The sequence below is a fragment of the Ursus americanus genome, chromosome 6 (assembly GCF_024610735.1).
Source record: "Ursus americanus isolate L20-20 chromosome 6, mUrsAme1.1.p, whole genome shotgun sequence".
Taxonomy (NCBI): domain Eukaryota; kingdom Metazoa; phylum Chordata; class Mammalia; order Carnivora; family Ursidae; genus Ursus; species Ursus americanus.
Window position 1 is genome coordinate 39309256 of NC_142132.1, and position 21085 is coordinate 39330340.

At 52.7% G+C, this 21085-nt stretch overlaps 1 protein-coding gene across 1 annotated transcript in view; it reads left to right on the top strand.

Annotated features, from left to right (window-relative positions):
• DRGX (dorsal root ganglia homeobox) overlaps positions 1-20850 on the top strand; it is a 29191-nt gene extending 8341 nt beyond the window's left edge. The window contains exons 5-6 of the mRNA XM_045809893.1: positions 54-166; positions 20585-20850. Of these exons, the coding sequence (XP_045665849.1) occupies positions 54-166; positions 20585-20850 (379 nt within the window). The remainder of the gene's footprint in view (positions 1-53; positions 167-20584) is intronic.
• Positions 20851-21085: the final 235 nt, after the last annotated feature.

Here is a 21085-nt window from a genome sequence, read left to right on the forward strand (position 1 = left end):
CTTGGCAGGTACAGAGGGTTGGGAACTCAGTGTGATTTTCTTTTCTCTAGCAGCCTGGGGAGAACTGTGGGTCCCACAGGACCTTTCTTCCCCTCTTGCTTGCCGGGGACCCTCCTGAACACGGCCACCTACGCCCAGGCCCTGTCGCACGTTGCCTCCCTGAAAGGTACGTTTTGTCTCTGCTGGCTGGTGGGGTGGGGCTGGGGTATTGCTGGCATGGCGCTGTCCCCAAGGGGTCGCAGAGATGGTCTGGCCGTCCTGGTTTTTCAGTTCCGCCCACCCTGTATCTTGGGCTGGTGCGGCTCCTTCTCTCCTTCTGTCAGTCACAGCCAGGGTCGTGAACAGCATCTGTTCCCCCACATGCTGTCTTGTTTGACTTCCACGTGGCCTGAGATTGTAGGCATCACCGCACCGGCTGGGGGCTTGTCTGAGAGGCGGTTGTGTCACAAGGGACGGATCTGTGTTCACAGGTGGCTTCTTCTTGGTAACAGTTTTGGGTTTTAACCTGCATCTCGTGGGTGAGGCCTTGATGGGCAGTTGTCCCAGCTTACGAGGACCATCTCCATACGTGCAGCGTGCCTGCCCGCCTCCCTGGGGACTCCTGACGTCAGAGGTCTGAAGGGCTTAGCATTGGAGATTTTCTAGGGTTTGCTCTCTTCTTAACAGTTCTTGTTGTCTGAAGGATGCAAACCATTAGGGATGTTTGGTCAGGCCCAGAGAGAGGAGCTCCTTGGGGACTTCTGGGGCGTCCCCGATGGATGAATGTGCCCATCCACTGTCTCGCCACTCCTGGCCCCAAACGTACTCCTCATGTGATGAGGCCGGGAGGCCGTGTGGGCCGGGAGCCGGGCTGGCTTCCACACGGGGTCTGGGGTGGGGACGGTCAGTGCTGCTCTTGGGACTCGTCGGTCCCAGGGGGTCTTGGAGGGGGAGGTACAGGGTAGGCTGTAGGCTTTTTCCAGATAATATAGGCAGTAGGAGGGCCCCTCCTAGACTGTCCCCTGCGTGTTCTGCATTAGGATCTGGGGTCCCCTGCCCTCGAGGGGTCCCCCTCCAGCTGGTAAGTCAGACACACACACACACACACACACACACACACACACACACACACACACAGTGGCAATGTGCTGTGCAAATGTGGTTTCTGGAGGCTGAGTGAGGGCATGAAGTAGCTTCCCTGGGGAGTCTCCAGAGGGAGGGAAGGGCATTTTAGGCTCAGGGAACAGCACATGTGCAGAGTGTCAGGAGAGCGGAGAACCAGGTTTGTCTGGAGAATGGTTGGTATGGTAGGTGCCCACGGGAGCATGCCCAGGAGTAAGGTGGAGGTGCCCGGCAGGGGCCAACGCTTGAAGGCCCTGCAAGCCATGCTCCTGGGTTTGGATTTTCCTCTGTAGGAGGTGTGGCCCTGAGGCCCAGAGCCACTTCTAGGCCATCCAGGTGGCCGGGCAAATCCCCTCACTTAGACAGCTGGCTCACGTCTTTCCAGCTCTGGGCCCCATGCCCTTCCTCATGCTTCCTTCAGCTCCAGGGCCCGGGTGCTCCAGGGCCCACACAGACCCCCCACAGAGTAGCCTTGGAACATATTCACAGGACACAGTAGGCTGATAGGAAACTACAGAGGTGGAGTCCCAACTGGAAGGGGCTTCTGGAAGGAGATTACCAGTGGGACTGGGTATCGCTTAAGGAACTGGTGGGGGAGAGGAACAATCCCGTGTCTGTCGGCCACATCCTCTCTGCTTTGCTGCGGCCAGCTAGGCTCCCGAGAGTAACCATCTTTTCTATAAATGTTCTTTGCTTGTCCCACTCCAGCCTCACGAGTTGGAGGTGATTCCCACGTCTCTGCTGCGGCAGCCTGTGGCCGGGCTCTCTGGCTAGCCAAGCTGGGGCCCTGGAGGAGGCCTGCAGTGGCTCGAGGAAGGCCGAGAGGGTCAGGTGGCTGAGCAGCGAGGGCACGGTGTCTGCAGCTGGTGGGCCCAGGGTAGTGGTGAGAGGGAGACAGACAGAGGCTTGTGTCTTCCGAGTTACGACCCAGGACAGAGGCAGGGGCTGGTGACAGGGGCTGGTAAAGGCAAATCTGTCACCCCTCTTCTTCCTTCATCGGGATGTACTCCCCTCCAGCCCTTCCCTAGACTTTTCTGGCTGGACTCTGACCCTTGGGGCCTGTCCTATGTCTGCCTAGAAGCAGACTTTCCTTTGATGCTGCCTTGGCCGAGGGGGCCGAGGGGTGGAGCTTGGGTGTGTAAGAGCCTGCAGTGGTGACAGGAATCAGTGTGCTCACCAAACTCCGTGTCTCTTTGTGTGTTGTAGTGGCACTTGCTGGGGCAGCCTGTGGGTCCCATGGGAAGTCCTTCCTGACTGCGGTCACGTGCTGGGGCAGGCGCCACGCTCAGATGTCAGGCAGTGAGCGAGGTGAATGTGTGTAGGCATTGTCTTCACTTGACCAAATACTCACTTTTCTTGAGGCACCTAGCCCTCTTGGTCACATGTCATTTTCATACTCTTGAGAAAGGCGCGGGGAAAAGCGCCATTGCTCCACGGCCAGGGGACGTATCTGAGGAGCCTGTTGAGGGGCTGGGCACAGGCGCGGCTGCAGTGGATTTGCCCGCTTGGTGGCCAAGTGGGTACGCGGACACAGCATTGCCAGAACGATTGACATTTCTGGAGAAGTTGGACAGCTGGATTTTTATTTGAGATATTTCCTTCTTTTAAATGTGGTCTCCAAGTCTTTAGGCCAAACCCGCACGCAGTTGGTCAGAGCAGTCCGTGGCCTTCCATTGTGCTCTGAGATAACAGCTGGTATTGGTTGGGTGATCTTTGCCTTCTGAAAGTACCTGACCCCATGTGGTGGTACCTCTCTGGGAGCAAGATATTCTGAGCTGGAAGCCTCTGAGTCGGAACTGCCCGGCTCTAGTCCAGGTGGGCTCAGCGTTCCCCGGAGGTGTGCTTGGGGCGCTCGGCCTCCGCCTCAGGACCTGGGTAACAGGTGTGTGCCCACGAGTCAGTTCTAGATGCCCTGGGGTTCAACACCTGATTGTTTTGTGCGACACTGGTAAGTAGTTTGGGGACAGAACAGCTTTTCGTCTCGTGCAACCTTCTCTTCCCAGGCTTCCCCAGGCTCCAAAAATTAAGTACATAGGCCCAAGAGAGGAGCAACCCCCATGCCAGGACTTCTGGGCAGTGACCTCGCCTCCCTTACCTTAGTGCACCCCCGCAGGTGACTGGGTAAGCAGTGCTGGCAGAGCTAGTGGCCTGAGCCTGGCCTCACCTAAGTGGGAGGAGCTTCATGCCTAGTGGTGCTCGAAGTCACCTGTCTGGGCTTCTAAGCCCATCCTTCTTGTCACAAATGAGAAACTGAAGCTCAGAGGAAGAGAAGTCACTTGCTCACGCATGACTTAGTCAGCTAGGTCTCCTCTTTGGGGTCTGGGCTGCCCTTCACAGGGTCCTGCTGTGCCCTTTCCTCCAGATACCATGTATTCATTCATTCCTCCGGATGGGCACCTGTTGGTAGGGCCTTGGACCCCTACTCTTCTTTTCCCCAGCAAATGAGGACAGCTGTGAGTCCACCGGGTGTGAGCCCTGGGGAGGGGTCTAGATTCACCCAAGACTAGCAGAGACCAGGACCATTGTGAGGTGAACACCACAGTCCTTTCCAGCCCGGAGATCCCAACCCACTTCTCCAGGCCTGTGGCAGCTTGCAAATAACCCAGAAGAAAGAAATCGAACACAGTGTCACCTCCCCCAGACTCAAAGCAGCGCTCGTGCCTCCTTCCCTAGGCTCTGCGGTCCTAGGGGGATCGTACGGCCCTGGGTTGAAGACAGCAGGTATCCAGGGTAGGCCACTGAGGTTCTGGCCCAACCCTAGACAGCACCAGGGTGCCCCTCCCCCGAGACTCCAGACCTGCAGCTCCAGACCAGGGCCCGAGCATCTAAGCCAGAGCTGCCGTGTGCCGCCGCCGAGAGCGGGCCAGAGTGTGAAGACAAGGCAGGGCTCTCAGTGCTCCTGGGCAGGCTCAGTCCTCCCGGGAGGCATAGGGAGCACCTCAGCTACTGCTCCCAGAGCTAGTTGCCCGGAGAGCATTGTGTATGGTTACAAGGCCAAGGACTCTGAGCTGGGGGGCCCGGTCTTTTGGTTCCAGGCGTTGTTGTGACAGATGTGAAGTCCTTGCCTGGGAAATGTGAAGAGAGCCAGCAGGGGTGTTTGTGGGAAAGCTTGGGGTTTGCTGGGGTACAGTTTGCTTACGGTTCCTATAAGTAGCAGCCCTTGAGGGCTGTTTGTCCTTGAACGTAGTTTTATGGCTATTCCCTGCCTGGAAATTTTTTGCCTTTGAGTGTGTTCTGAAAACAGGAGCACTCTTGGAAGACGGGCTGTCAGCTCCTTGAGCGGGCTACACTGGGGGAAGGGAAAGGGCACGCAGGGACCTTAGATGTAGAGGGAATGCGCTCCGGGGCCCCCCACAGTGTTGGGCTCCCAGAATACAGAGCCAAGCCCGGGCTCCAGCATGAATGGGGTGGACAGGCTGGGCCCTAGAAGCTCCGTGGCTGTGGCCAGTGGGTGTGGACTCTGCTTCTTTATCTTTGGATGATGGGGGAAAGTGGCACCTCGGTGGGGTGGGAGCAGGTCTCTCAGCCCCTATGCTGAGCTTGGGTATACAGACGGAGAAGTCAGAAGCAGAAGACTCTGGAATATGGTTTTCTCCAGAAATTAGAAGAAGTGATTTTCATTCCTTGGAGATACCTGTTGAAAGTGGGGTTCTGGGGTTTGGCAGCAGCTAGAGAGCTGGGGAAACCAAGATCAGACTGAAAGTTACCCCAGTATTTGGACAATCCACACAGCTCGGAATTGCCAAAGCAGTGAAGCTTGACTTGGTGCTTCTGCCTCAGGCCAGGGAGCGAGTGCAGACCGTCTAGAGCTTTGACCTCTGCCACACTACATCATCCTGTGGTGGGGGATGGGCTCTGCTGCCAGCCAGGTCCTGGGGCCAGGTCCGGGTAGCTGAGACATAGTGCCAGGGAGGGGGTCCTGGGGATGCCCATTCAGCAGGCTCAGTGTTGGGAGTGTGTGAGGCGCCGTGCATGTGGAGGGCTGTGTCTGGATAGGTCAGCAGGGCTACTCGGGCAGTAGGGAGCTGGGGAAGAGTGGGAGGTGGGGGTGGCACCCTTGAAGGGCTGGAGGTCACGGCCCCTCTGGGGTGGCAGGTCAAGCAGAGTGTCCATATGTGGAGATGAGGCCGACTAGCCTCCAGGTTGCCGGGCAGGCTCCCGAATGGGCATTGGGCTGTGCCCATCAGGGAATGGGGCAGCTGGCTACCTCCGGCCTGGAAACTGCCCGCTGGGGACAGAGAGACGTAATTGAAAACCAGGCACTTGTGAGGGTTTCCTCCTTTAATTATCCTTTAATTATCAAGCAGCCGACCAGCCCAGTGGCCTCAAGCAAGGGCTCTGGGGTGGCCTGCCTGGTGTGAATCCTCGTTCTTCCATTCCCTAGCTGTGGACGTCGTGCGTACAGCCCTGGGGGTCTCTGTCTTTGCTCCTCATCTCTAAGATGGGGGTCTTGATCATAGTAAGCCTGAGGTCCTCAAACTGAATGAGAAGCGCAGGAGCTAGAACACCTGCGGCTCTTGGAACAGTGTGTGGCACCTGAGAGGTACTCCGTAAATACCGGCGTTATTAACCGGATCCCTCCGTTCTCGGCTCCAAGTCTCCGGGTCCCACTCACCTTTAAAGGAGCCAGAGACACGTCTGCGTCTTCCAAACATCTCCCATTTCTCTGACCTTTATTGTAGCTGTGACTTACCTTTCGCTTGCACCTTTTATCGTTCCAAATTTGGCCACGATGGGGGGTTCCTTCCTGTCCCTGGTAGGATTTCCTGGGCAGGACACCCATTCCTTCCCTGGGGCTTCACGGGGCAGTGATGCGTTCTGTACTTCGGGATGTTCAGAGAGGACCCATGGTGGCCAGGTTGCATGCAGCTAGTGTGTTTCCTTACCGAGTATTCCATGGACACTCTCGAATAAAAAGGCAGCAGGACCCTACCCCATGCAGGGAGGGTTTGCGTAACAGTAATGGGTGTCCAGAGAAAAAGCCTTTGCAACACAAAGAATTTTCCTGTGCTGTCTTAATGGCCAGGCTTGTGTTCACAATTCATTAATGCAGAGGAGGTTATTAATGGCTGAGGGAGGCGCTTGGGTTTGTTCCGGGGAAGTGCTGGCCACAGGAGGAGCGTGATGGGGGCAGGAGAGCCACAGTCAGCGGAGGCCCCTCTCCCTTGTGCACTTAGCCCGGCTGCCTCTAACCTGTGACTGGGAGAGCTGGGTGTGAGGTGGAAACGAATTACAGCTGCCAGGGGAGAGCTTTCATAACTCAGTCTGTGCTCACGCTGGGGGATCTCGGTCACTCTCCTGCGCTGGGTGGGGACATCAGGCCAACTTTCCCAAAGTGGAGGGTGCAGGAGGGAGGGTAGGGCAAGGTGGGCCATAGGGGTGCCCAGTCCTTAGAGTCAGGCCTGGGCGGGGGCAACAGCAGCAGAGCAAAGGAATGAGGTCTGACTTCTTCTTACCCTCCCCTCCCCTCCTGGGGAGCTGAGGTGGCCCCAGCCATCCCACACCAGAGGGGCTGGAGGCAGACAAGCCTACTCCCACCTCCCCGGCAGAGCTGCCGGGATCGGGCCTCGCAGGTTGTGAGGACTCAGGAGGTGTTATGTGCCAGTCTCTTGCTCCATGTTGGCATGCCGTAGGCGCTCAATAGCTGCTAGCAATTGGAATTGCAGTCCCGGTCCTGCACTCTGTGTGTGTGTGTGTGTGTGTGTGTGTGTGAGGACCAGCAGGAGGAGAGGGGCAGGGAGTCCAGTGCTGGGGCAGGGTCTGGCCACATCCTTCCAGAGAGCAAGGCCCCTTCGTTAATCAAGAATGTGCCCTCCCTTCTTCGCACTGGCCTTGGCCTTGGGCTCAGGCCAAGATAAAGTGTCCAGACTCTGGGACTGAGAAGGCTTTATTGCCCAATAAACATCTGCCCACCAAGGCTAAACTCCGAGCTGGAGGTAGCCTCTTCCTTCTGCAACATCTTCCCTCTGTTCCTCTTTAATCACTTTTTCCTTTGTGTTGCTTGAAAAAAAAACACCATTAAAAATCATTGAAAATTATTTTATTTTATTTTATTTATTTTTTTAAAAAATATTTTATTTATTCATTTGACAGAGACAGCCAGCGAGAGAGGGAACACAAGCATGGGGAATGGGAGAGGAAGAAGCAGGCTGGCAGCGGAGGAGCCTGATGTGGGACTCGATCCCAGAATGCTGGGATCACGCCCTGAGCTGAAGGCAGACATTTAACGACTGAGCCACCCAGGCGCCCCTGAAAATTATTTTATTATGAAATATAATATTCGTTAGAAAAATTCATAAAACATGCAGCTAGAGTTTAGTGACCCATTGTAAGCACCTATGTGATCACCCTCTGGGACTTCGCCTGCACCCCAGCAGCTCCCCAGTCCCGGGCCCCTTTGTCCTCCCCCTAAACTGGAGCACTATGCCGACTTTTGGCAACCACTAAGGAGGCATTCTGAAACACTGTTATGCAGGCTGGACTTTTTTGAACTTTACGTATAAATGCAGTCATACAGAACAGAGTCTTCGCGTCTGCGGCTTTGGCTCAGCGCTCTGTCTGGGATATCTGTTCATGTAATTAGGTTCCGTGGTGGATTCTGTAGGACGTGTGTAAGATCAGGCCATCTGCAGAGAAAGACAGCTGCTCTCTTCCTTTCAAATCCTTATGCTTTTTCTCTCTTCTTGTCTGTGCCAGCCAGGGCCGCTAGCACAGCACTGGGTAGAAGTAGTGACAACGGGCCTCCTTTCCTCATTCTGGTTCTTTTATAACAGCTTTCTTGAGATGTCATTCACATGCCGTACCGTGCATCCATGGACGTATACGGCTCAGTGAATTTCAGTGTACTCAGTGACTGGTGCAGCCATCACCAGGATCAACCTCCGAACGTTTTCATCACCTGTACCTATGCTCAGTCACTTCCCGCTGCTCCCCACGCTCCCAGCCTCAGGGCACCACGGATCTTGTGGTCTCTAGTGGTCGTGAACGCGTTTGCTGTTTGCAACCGTGGACTTTGTATAGGAATGGGATCATACGATATGTGGGCTTCGAGACCGACCCTGGCCTATTCTTTTTTTTTTTTTTTTAAGATTTTATTTATTTATTTGACAGAGAGAGAGACAGCCAACGAGAGAGGGAACACAAGCAGGGGGAGTGGGAGAGGAAGAAGTAGGCTCATAGCAGAGGAGCCTGATGTGGGGCTCGATCCCATAATGCCAGGATCACACCCTGAGGCAAAGGCAGACGCTTAACCGCTGTGCCACCCAGGCGCCCCAACCCTGGCCTATTCTTGATCTCAGGGTTTCACCGTCAAGTTTGTTGTTTTTCCGTTTTGTGTTGTTTTAGGTAGCCTTTATCAAGTAAAGAGAGTGTCTTCTTGCCTTGGTTTTCTAAGAGTTTTATTTTAATTATTATTTAAAAAATCATAAATGTGAATGAATGTTGAATTTCATTGAATAGTTTTTCTGCTGCTTGTTGAGGGGATCACGTGATTTTTCTTTCTCAGTGTATTAATACAGTAAGTTACGTTGATTGATTTTTTAATGTTAATCCAACTGTGCGTTCCTGGAATAAACCCAAATTAGATGCGATGTGTCATCCTTCTTGTACGGAGCTGGATTCGGTTTACTAGTTCTTTGTTCAGGGGTTTTGTATCTATGATCACGGGGAGATTGGCTTGGGATTTTCTTAGAATTCCCATTCCAGGTGTTAGTATTGTTTCACTTTGCCCCAAAACCGAGTATAATAAAAGCAGCAGTAGAACTGCCCAGCTAATTTATTATCTCTCCTGATTCCGAGGCCTGGCTGGGCTCCGCCAGGCAGTTCTGTTGCTGCTTTGGTCTGGGCTCTGTCACGAGGTTGCGGTCACGTGGCCGCTGGGGCCGGTACCTGCAACATGGTAGCGCTTCCGTGTCTGGGGCTTTGGCGGCGACGCTGGGAGGCAGGGAGCTCTCTTTGTCTCTCTTCCCGTGGTGAGCTTGGGGTGGGGTTGAATGTCGGTTGATTCCCAAGAGTGGAAAAGCAGAAGATGCCAGACTTTCTTAAGGCTTATGGCCACAGCAGGCACAGTGCTGTTTCTGATGCCTTCTGTCGATTTAAGCTGGTCACAGGGCCAACCCGGACTTGCATGGAGGGGGCTGCACACAGGTGTGAAAGCTAGGAGGCTGGCTCACTGAAGGTCCTCTTTGGAGACTGACACAGGTATTGAGGTTACTCTGGCACCGTGATTTGAATTGGGGTTTGTTTTTGAACCTACCTTGCTTCCCAATCCCGACTACAAGCACTTTAAGGGTGCTGGCCATCTGACTCAGGTCCTTCCAAGCCACTCACCTCAGCCCCAAATACTGAGTCTGGTGCAGAGTAAATGGTAGTGAGGTTTGGGTAAGGGAGGAAAAAGCAGGTGATGCTGCTGTGGGTGTGGGAGACTGGCCTCACTAGCCTGCAGGGCTGGCCCCCCTTTGGACCCCAGAAACAACTGGGCCCTCCTGTTGTTCATTCAGCACCCACTACGTGCCCAGCTTTGTCAGACTCTAAACCAGAGGCCAAACCTCTGGTGATGAATTAGACACATCCCGACCTTAAGGGATTCACAGGCCAAGGGTGGGCTTGGAGAGACAGTCAACAAAGAATTCTATCTCATGTGACACCGTCATGTGCTCTCGTAGAGGCCAACAAGGGCAGGCAAGGTGTGGGGGAAGCCCTGAGGAGGGAGGGCATTTTTCCCTGCAGGAATAAGGAAGCTTTTTCAGAGGTGATGTTTCAGTTGGGCTTGAAGGAAGCATAGGACTTGTCTGGAGGGTGAGGGGACCCCAGGCAAGAAAACAGCATGAGCAAAGGCACTGAGGCAGTGAGGCCTAGTGTGTTGAGGAAAGGGCAAAGCATGAGGTTGGTTGGGGCCATATTCCCAGGAGAGGATGGCATGGCCTCAAGTTGAGCCCAAGGGGCAGAAGGTAGTCACTTCTTATGGGAAAAGTGGTTGGGTCAACCCTAGCCTTCTCCATGGCTTGTTGATGTCAGGAAGACAGGGGTAGAGAATCCCAGTGCTTAAGATTTGTAAGATTTGTAAGATTTCATTTCATGTGAAATGAAAAAGAACTCATTTTCTTGATGAGTATGTTACCATTCCAGGATCTGGTGGGGAAACTGAGGCCCAGAGAGGGGATAGGACTTCCCAAGGTCACGTAGTACATCTGTCAGGAGTCGGACAAGCCAGGGACCCAGGTGTTCCATCGTCCAGCTCTCCACACCCTGTATTGATTCTGTTCCTTTTACAGGCACCTGCTGTCATTCTCTGGCTTTAAAAACTGCAACTCACTTTCCAGAAGCCATTTCCTATGGGTGCTGATGGGTTTGCCCTTCCTGCTAATCAATGGGGCCCTGGAGTGTGGGGAGCTGAGCAGAAGTTTCTGGCTTGTGCCCAGAGGCAGTGGGAGAAGCAGACTGCCCATCGAAGGAGGGAGGGCAGTGCTAACTGGCATCGGACTGCCCAGAACGCATGTCCCTGCTGCTCCCTGGGTTGTGCCAGGACCCTTGGATCTGGGTGTTGTCATTTTCTGTTTGCCCCTCCAAAGACATCCAAGCAGAAAGGGGACCCAGGCGCTGGCCCTGAGACTGTCACAGCACGAGGAATGTTTGGCCGAGCTTCCTCCCATCAAGGAGCATTTGCTGAGCAAATGAACAGATGCCAAGACAGAGGGTGTAGGAGCAGTGGGTGGCGTTGACGGGGTGGGACTTGGCGTCAAATCTAGCAGAATAACCTGCCGAATTAACCTGGGGATTTTGACATGAATCAGATTGAGCAACTTTGCCATGAGCACTGTTTCTCTCCACGAGGTACCGGGGAAGTTTAGAACCTGGGAGATGGTAACTCTGAGGACCTTATAAAGTATGCCAGCTCAGTCAGGAAGCAGAGACTCCCCCTCCCTTTCTTCCTTCCCCAAATAGTCAGTGTTTGTTTTTTTACCCAAACGGGACATTTCAGGTCTGGCATCAGGAGTATAGGGGTGAGAGTGGGTGAAGGGCGCTTACGGCAAGTTTGGGACGTGAGCTGGGTACAAAATAAACACAACTCATGGTCAAAGGCAATATAAACTGTAAAATGGAGATGGGAGGAAGCACGTCAGGGGTTCTGAGGTAGGAGACATTTGGGTATGAATTTGACCTTGTGCACTTAATTATTGGTGATCGCACATAACCACGGCATCTAGAAATCTGTGCTTCAGTGCGGTAGGCATCTACCAACCCCACTCACATAGTCTTGTGAACGACGAGGGGCTGGTATTACAAATCACAAAATATATTATCTATCTATCTATCTATCTATCTATCTATCTATCTATATCTATCTATCTATCTATCTATCTATCTATCTATCATCTATCTATCTATCATCTATCTATTATCTATCTATCTATCTATCTATCTATTATCTATCTATCTATCTATCTATCTATCTATCTATCTATCTATCCATCAAAAGACATGAACTATGGTATTTGTGTTAAAGGTTTCATAAACCCACACACTCATTTCCTTGTTCGATTCTGTTACCCGTAACCTGAACGTTCAACAAGAAATCAGTGTGCAAGAGGTTTACTTGTAACCAAAATTGTAGTTCATGTGCCTTTATGATGAAAATGTGCTATTGGCAGAGACGAGACAGAACTAACTTAATTTTTCCTGTCAGTCTCTATAGTAGGTCAATTAAACTGCCAAGGAGATCAAATATTTCAGGCTGTATTTATTACATTAAGTATTTATGTTCAGGCCAAGCCTTTAAAGCATGATGTCATATAGGAATGGAGGCCGATTAGATCAATTCACCAGAATTTGCTGTAACTTAATGGAAATCTAATTGCGTGTTTTAATTTAGCGTCCAGGAGGTAGTATGTTCTCCAAACAAAATCATTTTCAGGCTGCATTTAAGGGCCAGATGGCTCCAGTGCAGACGGTGGTGATGGCACATTTTGGTAGGGCCAGAGGGAAGAGGTTGTGGTCCTTTAGGGGGTTCGTCTGCTGGCGGGTTGTTCATACCCCACGCAAAGGGACTTGCTAACTTTGAACCCCACAGAACGGGAGATGGACCGAGTGTTCCTGACGAGTTTTCCATGGGCTTCGTCCATACCAGGCTCACTGGTCAGGGTAGACCGAGGCCGTTAGCAGGTAAGGAGCTGCAGCTGGGTGCTGAGGACGCGGCCCTTATGCCTTGGCAGTTTCAGTGGGACTCCGTCCTAAAGGAGAGCATCTGTTCTCCTCATCTGAAAGGGAGAAGGCTGGGAATCACAAGGCACAAAAAGGACACCATTTTCATGACATTAATACCTGGTCAGGATAGAAAGAGTGGGAAACACAATAAAACACAAAGAAAAATATAAAAATCACTCAAACCTTGGTACCTGGAATAAACCACTGTGACTATTTGGTTTTGGTATATTTGTTTTCTTCCCATCTATAAATACATATCTCTAATGAATTCATGTATTTTATGACTTATTGAGAAATGAAAGATTTTAAACCCAGAAGTTGAAGTTTATCCATATTTTCTACTTGTATATTTTTATGTGTATTGTATCTGCGATCCCACTGGATATGGCGTCTAACCATATGTACATATGCACATGTGCATGTATTAGGTATACACGCAACGCATACAGACATGTACCAAAATGGAATCCCATTGCCTTCATTGTTTCTTAACCTACTTTTTACACTTAATATTTCATTATTTTATGTCATCATGATTAATATTTTCATGGCGCTAAGTAGCCTTCCATAATATAATTTTGTCATAGCCCTAGTGTGTTCTCTGTGGGTGACTATAACTTATTCAGTCCGTCCCCGATTATTGGGCCATGAGGTTAGTCACAGTTACAGTCACCATAGGCCACACTGGCTTGACTTACTTTGTAGCTAATTTAATTTTTAGTCCATTCATGATTTATACCTTTTTGATAGATTAAAAAAAAAAAGGGAAAAACCCCCTAGAGCCCCAACTCTGGAGATCAAGTAATTAAAAAATGACACTTTTTAAGTTTGTCTTACTCCTCAACATTCTGTTGGCGGAATACGTTATTTTAGTTTTTGGTCTGATGGGAAAGGCTCCACTGAGGAAGCAGGACAGCCGTGGACACAGAGTGGCCGTCGGTCGGGCATCTCACGGGAGCGGGAACAGAGCTGGGGGATGCTCCCCGCACACTCTCCGGCAGTGGCAGAGCTCACGGCTCATCCGGGGTGTCCCAGGGGGCTGCTCACAAGGCCAGCTCTTCAGTGGGGGGCTGAAATGAATCGGTAATTGGAATAAGTTGTGAATTGTGACTTAGAATTATCCTTCAATTTGTATGGGGCTATGGAAATAGTAATTGTTTGAGGCCTTAGTACTGGGTGTGCTATGGAATGTCTCCCAAAGGTGGGTGAATCACCTCCCCTCCGGGATGAGGAACCGGAAGTGTGCAAAGATGGCGAGAAACCCCATGACTGGTGAACAGCGGGGGGGACCAAACTTCAAATCCCACTTTCTTCTGCCTCAGAGGCAGGTTGCATCTATTTTCAGGCCCCAGGGATGGCCGGCTATTGTTCTCATTTTATGGAATCTTGATAATGGATGACTTAATTTTGGGGTAGACATTTTCCTGAGGGTCAACCTCCCTGACATAATAAAGGGGGGTGTGTGGCCCCTCTTGTGGCTGGCTCAGTGTCTTGCCATCACTAACAGTCACAGGCTGGGGGCAGTTGTCAAGACACTTTTGGGAGTCCTCTCTCTGTGATGGTTGCTGCTGGGGGTCAGAGCAGTGGGGCCATGCTGAGGTGGACCCCTTTGTTTGCTTGGCCTGGTACCAGATGGCTCCAGGTTACTGTGCATTTTGAGTCTTTTGGCTGCCCTAAGTTTTTGTGTCTTTTCTCAATATTTCCCATCAGTGCATCTGCCATTAGCAGGCACGTTTCTCTCTAGTTTGTCTTTTTTTTTTTTTAAAGATTGACAGAGATAGAGACAGCCAGTGAGAGAGGGAACACAAGCAGGGGGAGTGGGAGAAGAAGCAGGCTCATAGCGGAAGAGCCTGATGTGGGGCTCGATCCCAGATCGCCGGGATCACGCCCTGAGCCGAAGGCAGACGCTTAACCGCTGTGCCACCCAGGCGCCCCCTCTCTAGTTTGTCTTAGTCTTTTAAACCAAACCATTTATGTTAGAAGTGCACTTGAAAGAATCGTTAAGTACTCTGGTGAGGGCCTTGAGGATGGCTTTTCAGGGGCCAAGTGCAGGCGCTTTGGGGTCTGGGTTTTTACTCGGTAACTACTGGTTCATCTGCCGTGCTGAGCACCCCAGAGGACGAATCTCCATTTTGTTTCTTCTGGTTTTTAGTCAGGGTCCAGGCCACTGAAGCTGTTTGGGCAGGAGGCACCTGGTGAAACCTGGTGATGCTATTGGTACTGTGGAATCATGAAGAAATCAGGAGTGAGTTTTAGAGAATCCTGTTTGTGGAAATCATTTTTTTCTTTGTTAAAAAAGGGTGATAGGAGGTAAGGGAGATGCTGGTGGTTGGACAGTTTAAGTTCTATCACCATCAGTTGAAATTCTGAAAATGAAGGAAAATGAAATGAAGAACTCAACTTTATAATTCACATCCCATTCTAAAACCACTCCTTTTTTGTTGGAAGGGATTTAAAGCCTTTTCTCGTCCAACAGCCCATATTGTGCGTGAAGATTCTCTAACGTCCTGTCAAGGGGGCTTCAGGGTATGACGACCAGGAACCGAGCAAGCCCTCTGCATATGCATAGTATGTGATGGTAAAGAAAGAAAAACGCCCCTTTTTTCCATACTTCTGCCCATTGCTTCTATTTCACCCCCCTGCACAGAGAGATAGTTGGAGACAGTTACCTTGTGTCCATTGTGCCCTGAGGTCAGCTCAGCTAAGTAGCCCCAGGTCTTCCATTTTTCACTTCTCTCTCCTCTCTTCCCTCTCCCCTTCCTCCCCTCTCCCCTCCCCCTAGTCTGATGATCTGACCATGACAGAGGGGAGAAAGAATTTATCCTCCTTTTCCCCACAGGTTCTGCCTCTGTTAAGGCAACCCATAACCATATGTTGTCTCAGTGAGCTTACTGAGAAGTCATATCGACCACATGCTCCACTGAGCCGCAGAGGGTACATCCCCCTCTGTACCGTTGGATCCTTGGGCACAGATCATAGACTTTACACCTTTCCCTGATAAATGTTGGCGCATTAGGTTTGTCTCCTTGTTTGATTTCGATCTTGTTTGTCTGTCTTGCCCATATCTGCATTCTGGACCAGCATATCTTCCATGTTCCCATCCAAGTAAGGGTAGGGCAAAGACAGTGATTTCCAATGGTTGGCATTCCTTGATGTGGCTGTTTGGACTTGGGGTGTAGATGAGGAAAGAGGATGACATCTGCCAGGGACTGTATGCCAAAGAATCTTGTTGGCCTGAGTGCATGTCTCCGAATCTGCTGTCCTGCTGTGGAAATGCCCACCCAACAGGCATGGCGCTGAGTCTGGGGCAGAGGCCCGGCTCAAGGGAGGTATACAAACCATGCATTGCTTCCTTAGCCAAAGACACAACTGGAGGGGTGGGTTGAGGCCCTTAGCCCATGGATGTGAGGTGGTATGTGGCTGGGGTGGGACCACTTGGCCTGAAGGACTTTGGAGGTTCTCATCCCCTGGAGGAGCCGTAAACGAGTCTCGACAGCCATGGGCAATCCTCGTGATCCTGATGACCTTGACCCAAACTCTCTTTTGGCTCTTACAGTTTTAATTAAAAAATTTATTTTTCTTTATCTTATTTTTAATTGTGATAAAATATGTAGGAGATAAAATTGATCATCTTAACTCTAAGCATACAGTCCAAAAGTATTCAATACGTTTCTTTTGTTGGACAACCACCACCACCATCCATCTCCAGAACTTTTTCATCTTCCAAAATGGAAACTTTGCCCGCTGAACGAGAGCTTCCTATTTTCCCCTCTCCCCAGCCCCTGACAACCACCATTCTGTTTTCTGTCTCTGTGAGTATGCCTGCTCTCGGCATCTCATGTAAACGGAATCAGGCAGGATTTGTTTTCTTGTGACTGGCTCACTCACTTAGCATAACGTCCTTGAGGTTCACCCCTGTTGTAGATGTTTCGGAGCTTCCTTCCTTTTGAAGACTCAGCATTTCTCCTTCGTACGCATAGCCCTGACACAGAGTGTCCCAGGGTCGGGGGTTCCCGGTCCTCAGTTTCCCCACCCATCTGGTGTCGGAGGTGAACGAGATCATGTGCACAGACTCTGCTCCCTCCCGCAGCCTTGGTTCTGCGAGTTAATGTATTTCTCTTACGGCCGAATCTGGGTTTGAGGACTAGGAGTGTAGCTGTTGGTGGCTTTCTTGGAAGCCCACCTGCTGCAGGTGTGACCCTGCAGGCTGTGGATCCCAGGGAAAGAGGCTCTGTTTTGTCCAAGTGGCTCTTCTTCATCCTGCAGGTGGTATATGCATCACTGAGTCACAGACCGTTTAACTCCCTGCTTGATGCTTACATTAGAGCAAAGCCTCGCTGGAGGCGAGAATCAGCCTGACCATCTTGGGCTGGTCTGACACGGGCAGGCTGCCTACGGTGGGTCCTGACGACTGTGGCCCCTCCCAGGTCGCTGAGAGTCCCCAGCTCCAGGCAAGCGCCCCTTAGACTTTCCGTACCTGCCCGGCTCAGGCTCCCCAGCCTCTCACAGCCCCTCTCAGATGTGCCTCTTCTTAACATTCATTTAAAATTAAAAGTTGTGTTTCTGATTTTTAAAGAAATTCACATTTGTTGTAGAAAAATGAGAAAAATTCCGAACAGACACAGAGAGGAAAGTGTCCAGTGTTCCCCCTGCTGAGAGGGTTCAGCGTCCTCATGTGTGGTCTCCTCACGTACGGTCTCCCCTTGGGAGGGAGACCTGGAGGGGGCCCCAGTCCTCGGGTGGCTGCCAGGGCTCATGGTACAGGCACCGTCCCAGCAAAGGCTGCAAACCCCGCTGAGGTTTGGCTATGTTGAGTGAGGCCTGATGGGAAAAGTGGACTCGGGGTTTGACCCAATGTAACTTTCTGTTTGTTTCCTGCTGCCTTAAATGGCGCTAGGCTAGAACCCACCGGGGGTGTGGGGCTGTGAAATGGGCTCTCAGAACATATCTTTGTAAAGTTGGCTTTTGTGATTTGTCCCACACTCGTCCTAGTGTCTGTTACCTGCTGTATTGACCCTCCATCAGAATTGAGGTAGGAGACCACAGCTGCGTTTTAACCTCCTGTTATCGTCCCGGAGAACGGAAACACCGCCAGAAGGTTCTGGTCCCACCTATCAGCAAACTGTACAAACTTGGGCCAGTTACTCCTGGAGCTTTGGTTTCCTTACCTGGAGAGTGGGGATGAGTAAAGCACATCCCTCAGGGTGGCCGGGATGGGGACAGGGCCACCGTGGGTGCTGGTACAGGTGAGCTTCCTTCTGTCTCTGAGCAGGCTTGGAAAGGAAGAGAGAGATGCCCCATGTGCTTGAGGGGAGAGGAAGGTCCCTGGCCCTGGCGTGGGGAAGCCTGTCCCCGGGAAAGGAGGGGGCAACATCTCAGCTGCCACTGAGGCTGTCTTGTGAGGGCTGATCCTACAAGCGGGTCCTGGGCTGGAGGTCCTCCCTGCCTTCCTTTCTTCCATAGGTATTTTCCAAGGGCTTGGCCTGTTTCAGGCACTGTGCCGGATGTTGGGGACAGAGTGCTGAGTGAGACAGGAAGATACTTAAACTGTTGGGAGTCTGCAGTCTCTTGGGGGGTGGGGAAACAGACAACAAACAAGTCAACAAACCGTCAACGGTCCCCCGTACCATTTGTGGCCAATGCTGTGACATTTGAGCAGTGTGGAGTGTAACCAGGGAGCCTACTTTGGATGGGGAGGTCCCGAAGGGCCCCTGAGGAGATGATGGTCTAATGGAGCCCTAAAAAGAGAGAGAGGTGTGAGGAGACCATTCCAAGGCAGAGGGAAGGGCTCTTCACTCACAGGCCGAGCCCGGGGAAGTGTCCAAGCTGGGGAGGCGTGCGCCCTCTTTTCAGACAGAGGGACACAATGGTTGAGGCGCAGGCCCCCTGCCTGGTGAGGCCCAGCTTGGCTACTTTTACTATTCACCCTCAGTCTCCTCATCTGTAAAAGGGGATAATAACACTGGGTAGTACAGCTCTGTGTCGGCTCTGCTCTGATGCTCTGTGAGCCTGTGAGAGAAGTCCTGGCCGGCACATGGGAAGGAGGAGAGCACAGTGCCAGCCTGATCACGCAAGGGCTTGGAGGCTGCTGGGAGGACTTCGGATTCATTTGACACAGGGATTTTGGTCCCCTGGTACACCTGATCTCTGGTGCCGCTTCTTCCAAAGCTGGTGAGCACTTTCAGAAAGAGGTGAGGGACTGGCTTATTATGGCCCTCTCCCTTGTCAGATGGTTGCCCATCCACGTGGGGCCAGTGGCCATGGTGGACCCAGGTCTCAGGCCTCAGGGATAGGCACTAACACCCAACTGTCCTTGGCAGGGCCATGCTGGTCCATCTCCTGCTCCCCCGGCGCGATCTGGCTTCGGAGCTGGCCCAGGATGACTGGGGGGGCGGCGTGGAGCTGCGGGGATGTGCCTCTCCCGCAGGGATCCCACAAGCGGGCCCACCACTTGTCCTGTCTTGGGAGCTCAGAAAATCTCTCAAAGTACGTCATGCCGCCAGCCGAGTCTACCCACTGTGTCTGGGTGCAGTCTGTGTGACTCCTGCCCCCCATACCTGTCTGGCGTAGGCAGTTGGAGTGCACCGGTGTCCCTCAAGGACGGGGGTGGTGCCAGCGCTGCTGAGCGTGCTCACTTCTCCCGTCAGAACTCAGATGGGCAGCGGGACCACGAGATTCCATGGCCAGACTCTCCCTATCTTCCTCCTCCACACACACGCACACACACACACACACACACACACGCACACACGTGTGCACACACACACAGAGACAGCATGCTCTTTTGCCCCCATCTTAGGAATGGCACCTCCATTCATCTGGGTGCCCAGGCCCAACCGTAAGCATCACTTGTGGACCCTTCCTTTCCATCACCTTCCTTGTGGTCCACGAGCAGTCTGCGCAGGCTGTAACCTTCCCCACAACCTGGAATCTGGCCACCCCTCACCACCTTCCTTCCAGCCACGTTGAGCCAAGCCACGCCCCCCAGGACTGCTTTACCCCGTTAGCCTTCCCACCCTGTCCCCGATGCAGAGAAGCTCGCGACGCTCTCTACTCTGACCCGCTGAGGCTTTCTGGCACTGACTCCTGCTCAGCCTGCAGGGCAGTTTGGCCCCGATGACCTTGACCCGTCTGCTTCTGCCCTTGCCTGCAGTCTCTGACTTCGGTCAGTCTGAACACCCTGCTGCTCCCCGAACAGGCAACCTCTGTTCCTCTGTCCGTGCCTTTGCACTGCTCTTCTCCTGGCTGCGTGCTCTTTCCGGGACATTCACGTGGCGGTCGCTCTGCCTGGCTGCCCTCAGGTGTCTGCCGAGCCTTGTGCTCCATTCGTGTTTCCCAGAGCGCAGGTCCCCACCTGCCTTTGTGTCAGGGACTCAGCTCTCCGGAATGCCTCTCCGCTGGGACGGCGCTCAGGGGTCAGGTCTTGCCTCATTCCTGCTGACGGCCACTAGGGTCTAGAACAGTGCTGGGTGCTCATGCGATCGTCGTTGAATAAATGCAGCATTGAGGATGACCCGTGAAGGGGGAGTATCCTCAAACTGAGCCTGGCAGAGGGGTGAGTTCCCTGCATTCCCGGACTGGTTTATACGCTGCCGGCCAGCAGGCTGGGGGCCACGCAGGTGCTCCTAAGCCCTGCTCCACACATCGGACCTATGCTAAGTGCTTTCCAAACTGATTCCTTCCGAGGTTCTTAAGCCCCAGTTCACGGCGCCCTGAGGGCCTCAGTTAATTTTTCATGACACTCTTGGGCCCTAAGAAATACCTAACAGCTTCGTTCCTTAAATGGTTAGGTTCAAGCAACTCAGTATGTCTTAATGTCCCGACAACTTAGCAGCCACTTGAAAAATGGCTGGGCTCCTTCTGTCTTCAAAGGTTGAAAACGTCCCTACAGTGTCCCTGTGAATTCTCAGGGGTGCTTTGGCACCCAGTTTGGGGAGTGTGGGATTTCTTCCTTGGATCCTCATAATGATCCTGTGAGGTAAGTATCATTCCATTTCGCAGAAGGAGAAGCCAGGACATTGGCCTAAGGCCGTCCAGCTGGTCGGTGAGGGAGGCAGGACTGGTCCGGTCTCCCCGGTGCTCTGATGATTCCTTGAGCTAAACCTGACCTCTTGCCCTGTGCATCTTTGGGGTCCTGAGCTCTTATTATGTCACCTCTCCCTTTAAGGTCCTGAACCAAACAGAATCAGAGGGCCCCTTCCCTTCCCCCCCCGGCCCCCCCCATGTCCTGGGAGACAGAATGTGGGCAGTGATGGCGGCCTGTTGTTTCTCCTCCTTTCAGGGGGCCCTCTGTGCTCTTGCTGTGTCCCAGACCCCATGGGGCTGTCGTTCCTTCCCACCTACGGCTGCCAGAGCAACCGCACGGCCAGCGTGGCTGCCCTGCGCATGAAAGCTCGCGAGCACTCGGAGGCCGTCCTGCAGTCGGCCAACCTCCTGCCCTCCGCCAGCAGCAGCCCCAGCCCCGTGGCCAAGCCGGCGCCCCCGGATGGCAGCCAGGACAAGAACCCTCCCTCCAAGGAACAGAGTGAGGGGGAGAAGAGCGTATGAGGGTCCCGAATATCCAGGCCCGAGGTGCCCTCCCCCGCCCCCTGCTTCTCCCAGCCTCAGCCCCAGTGGAAAACTCTCCAAAAAGCAAAGGGAAGCCTGCGGCCCGGGCTTCCTCAAGGACTCAGGAAGGGAAGCAACACCCACAGCTCCCTTGGCATCTGGAGAGTGCCTCTGAAGTCCTCCTGGGGGGGCTGTGTTGTCCTGGCTTCTTTGGTGACAAGTGCGGATGTAACTC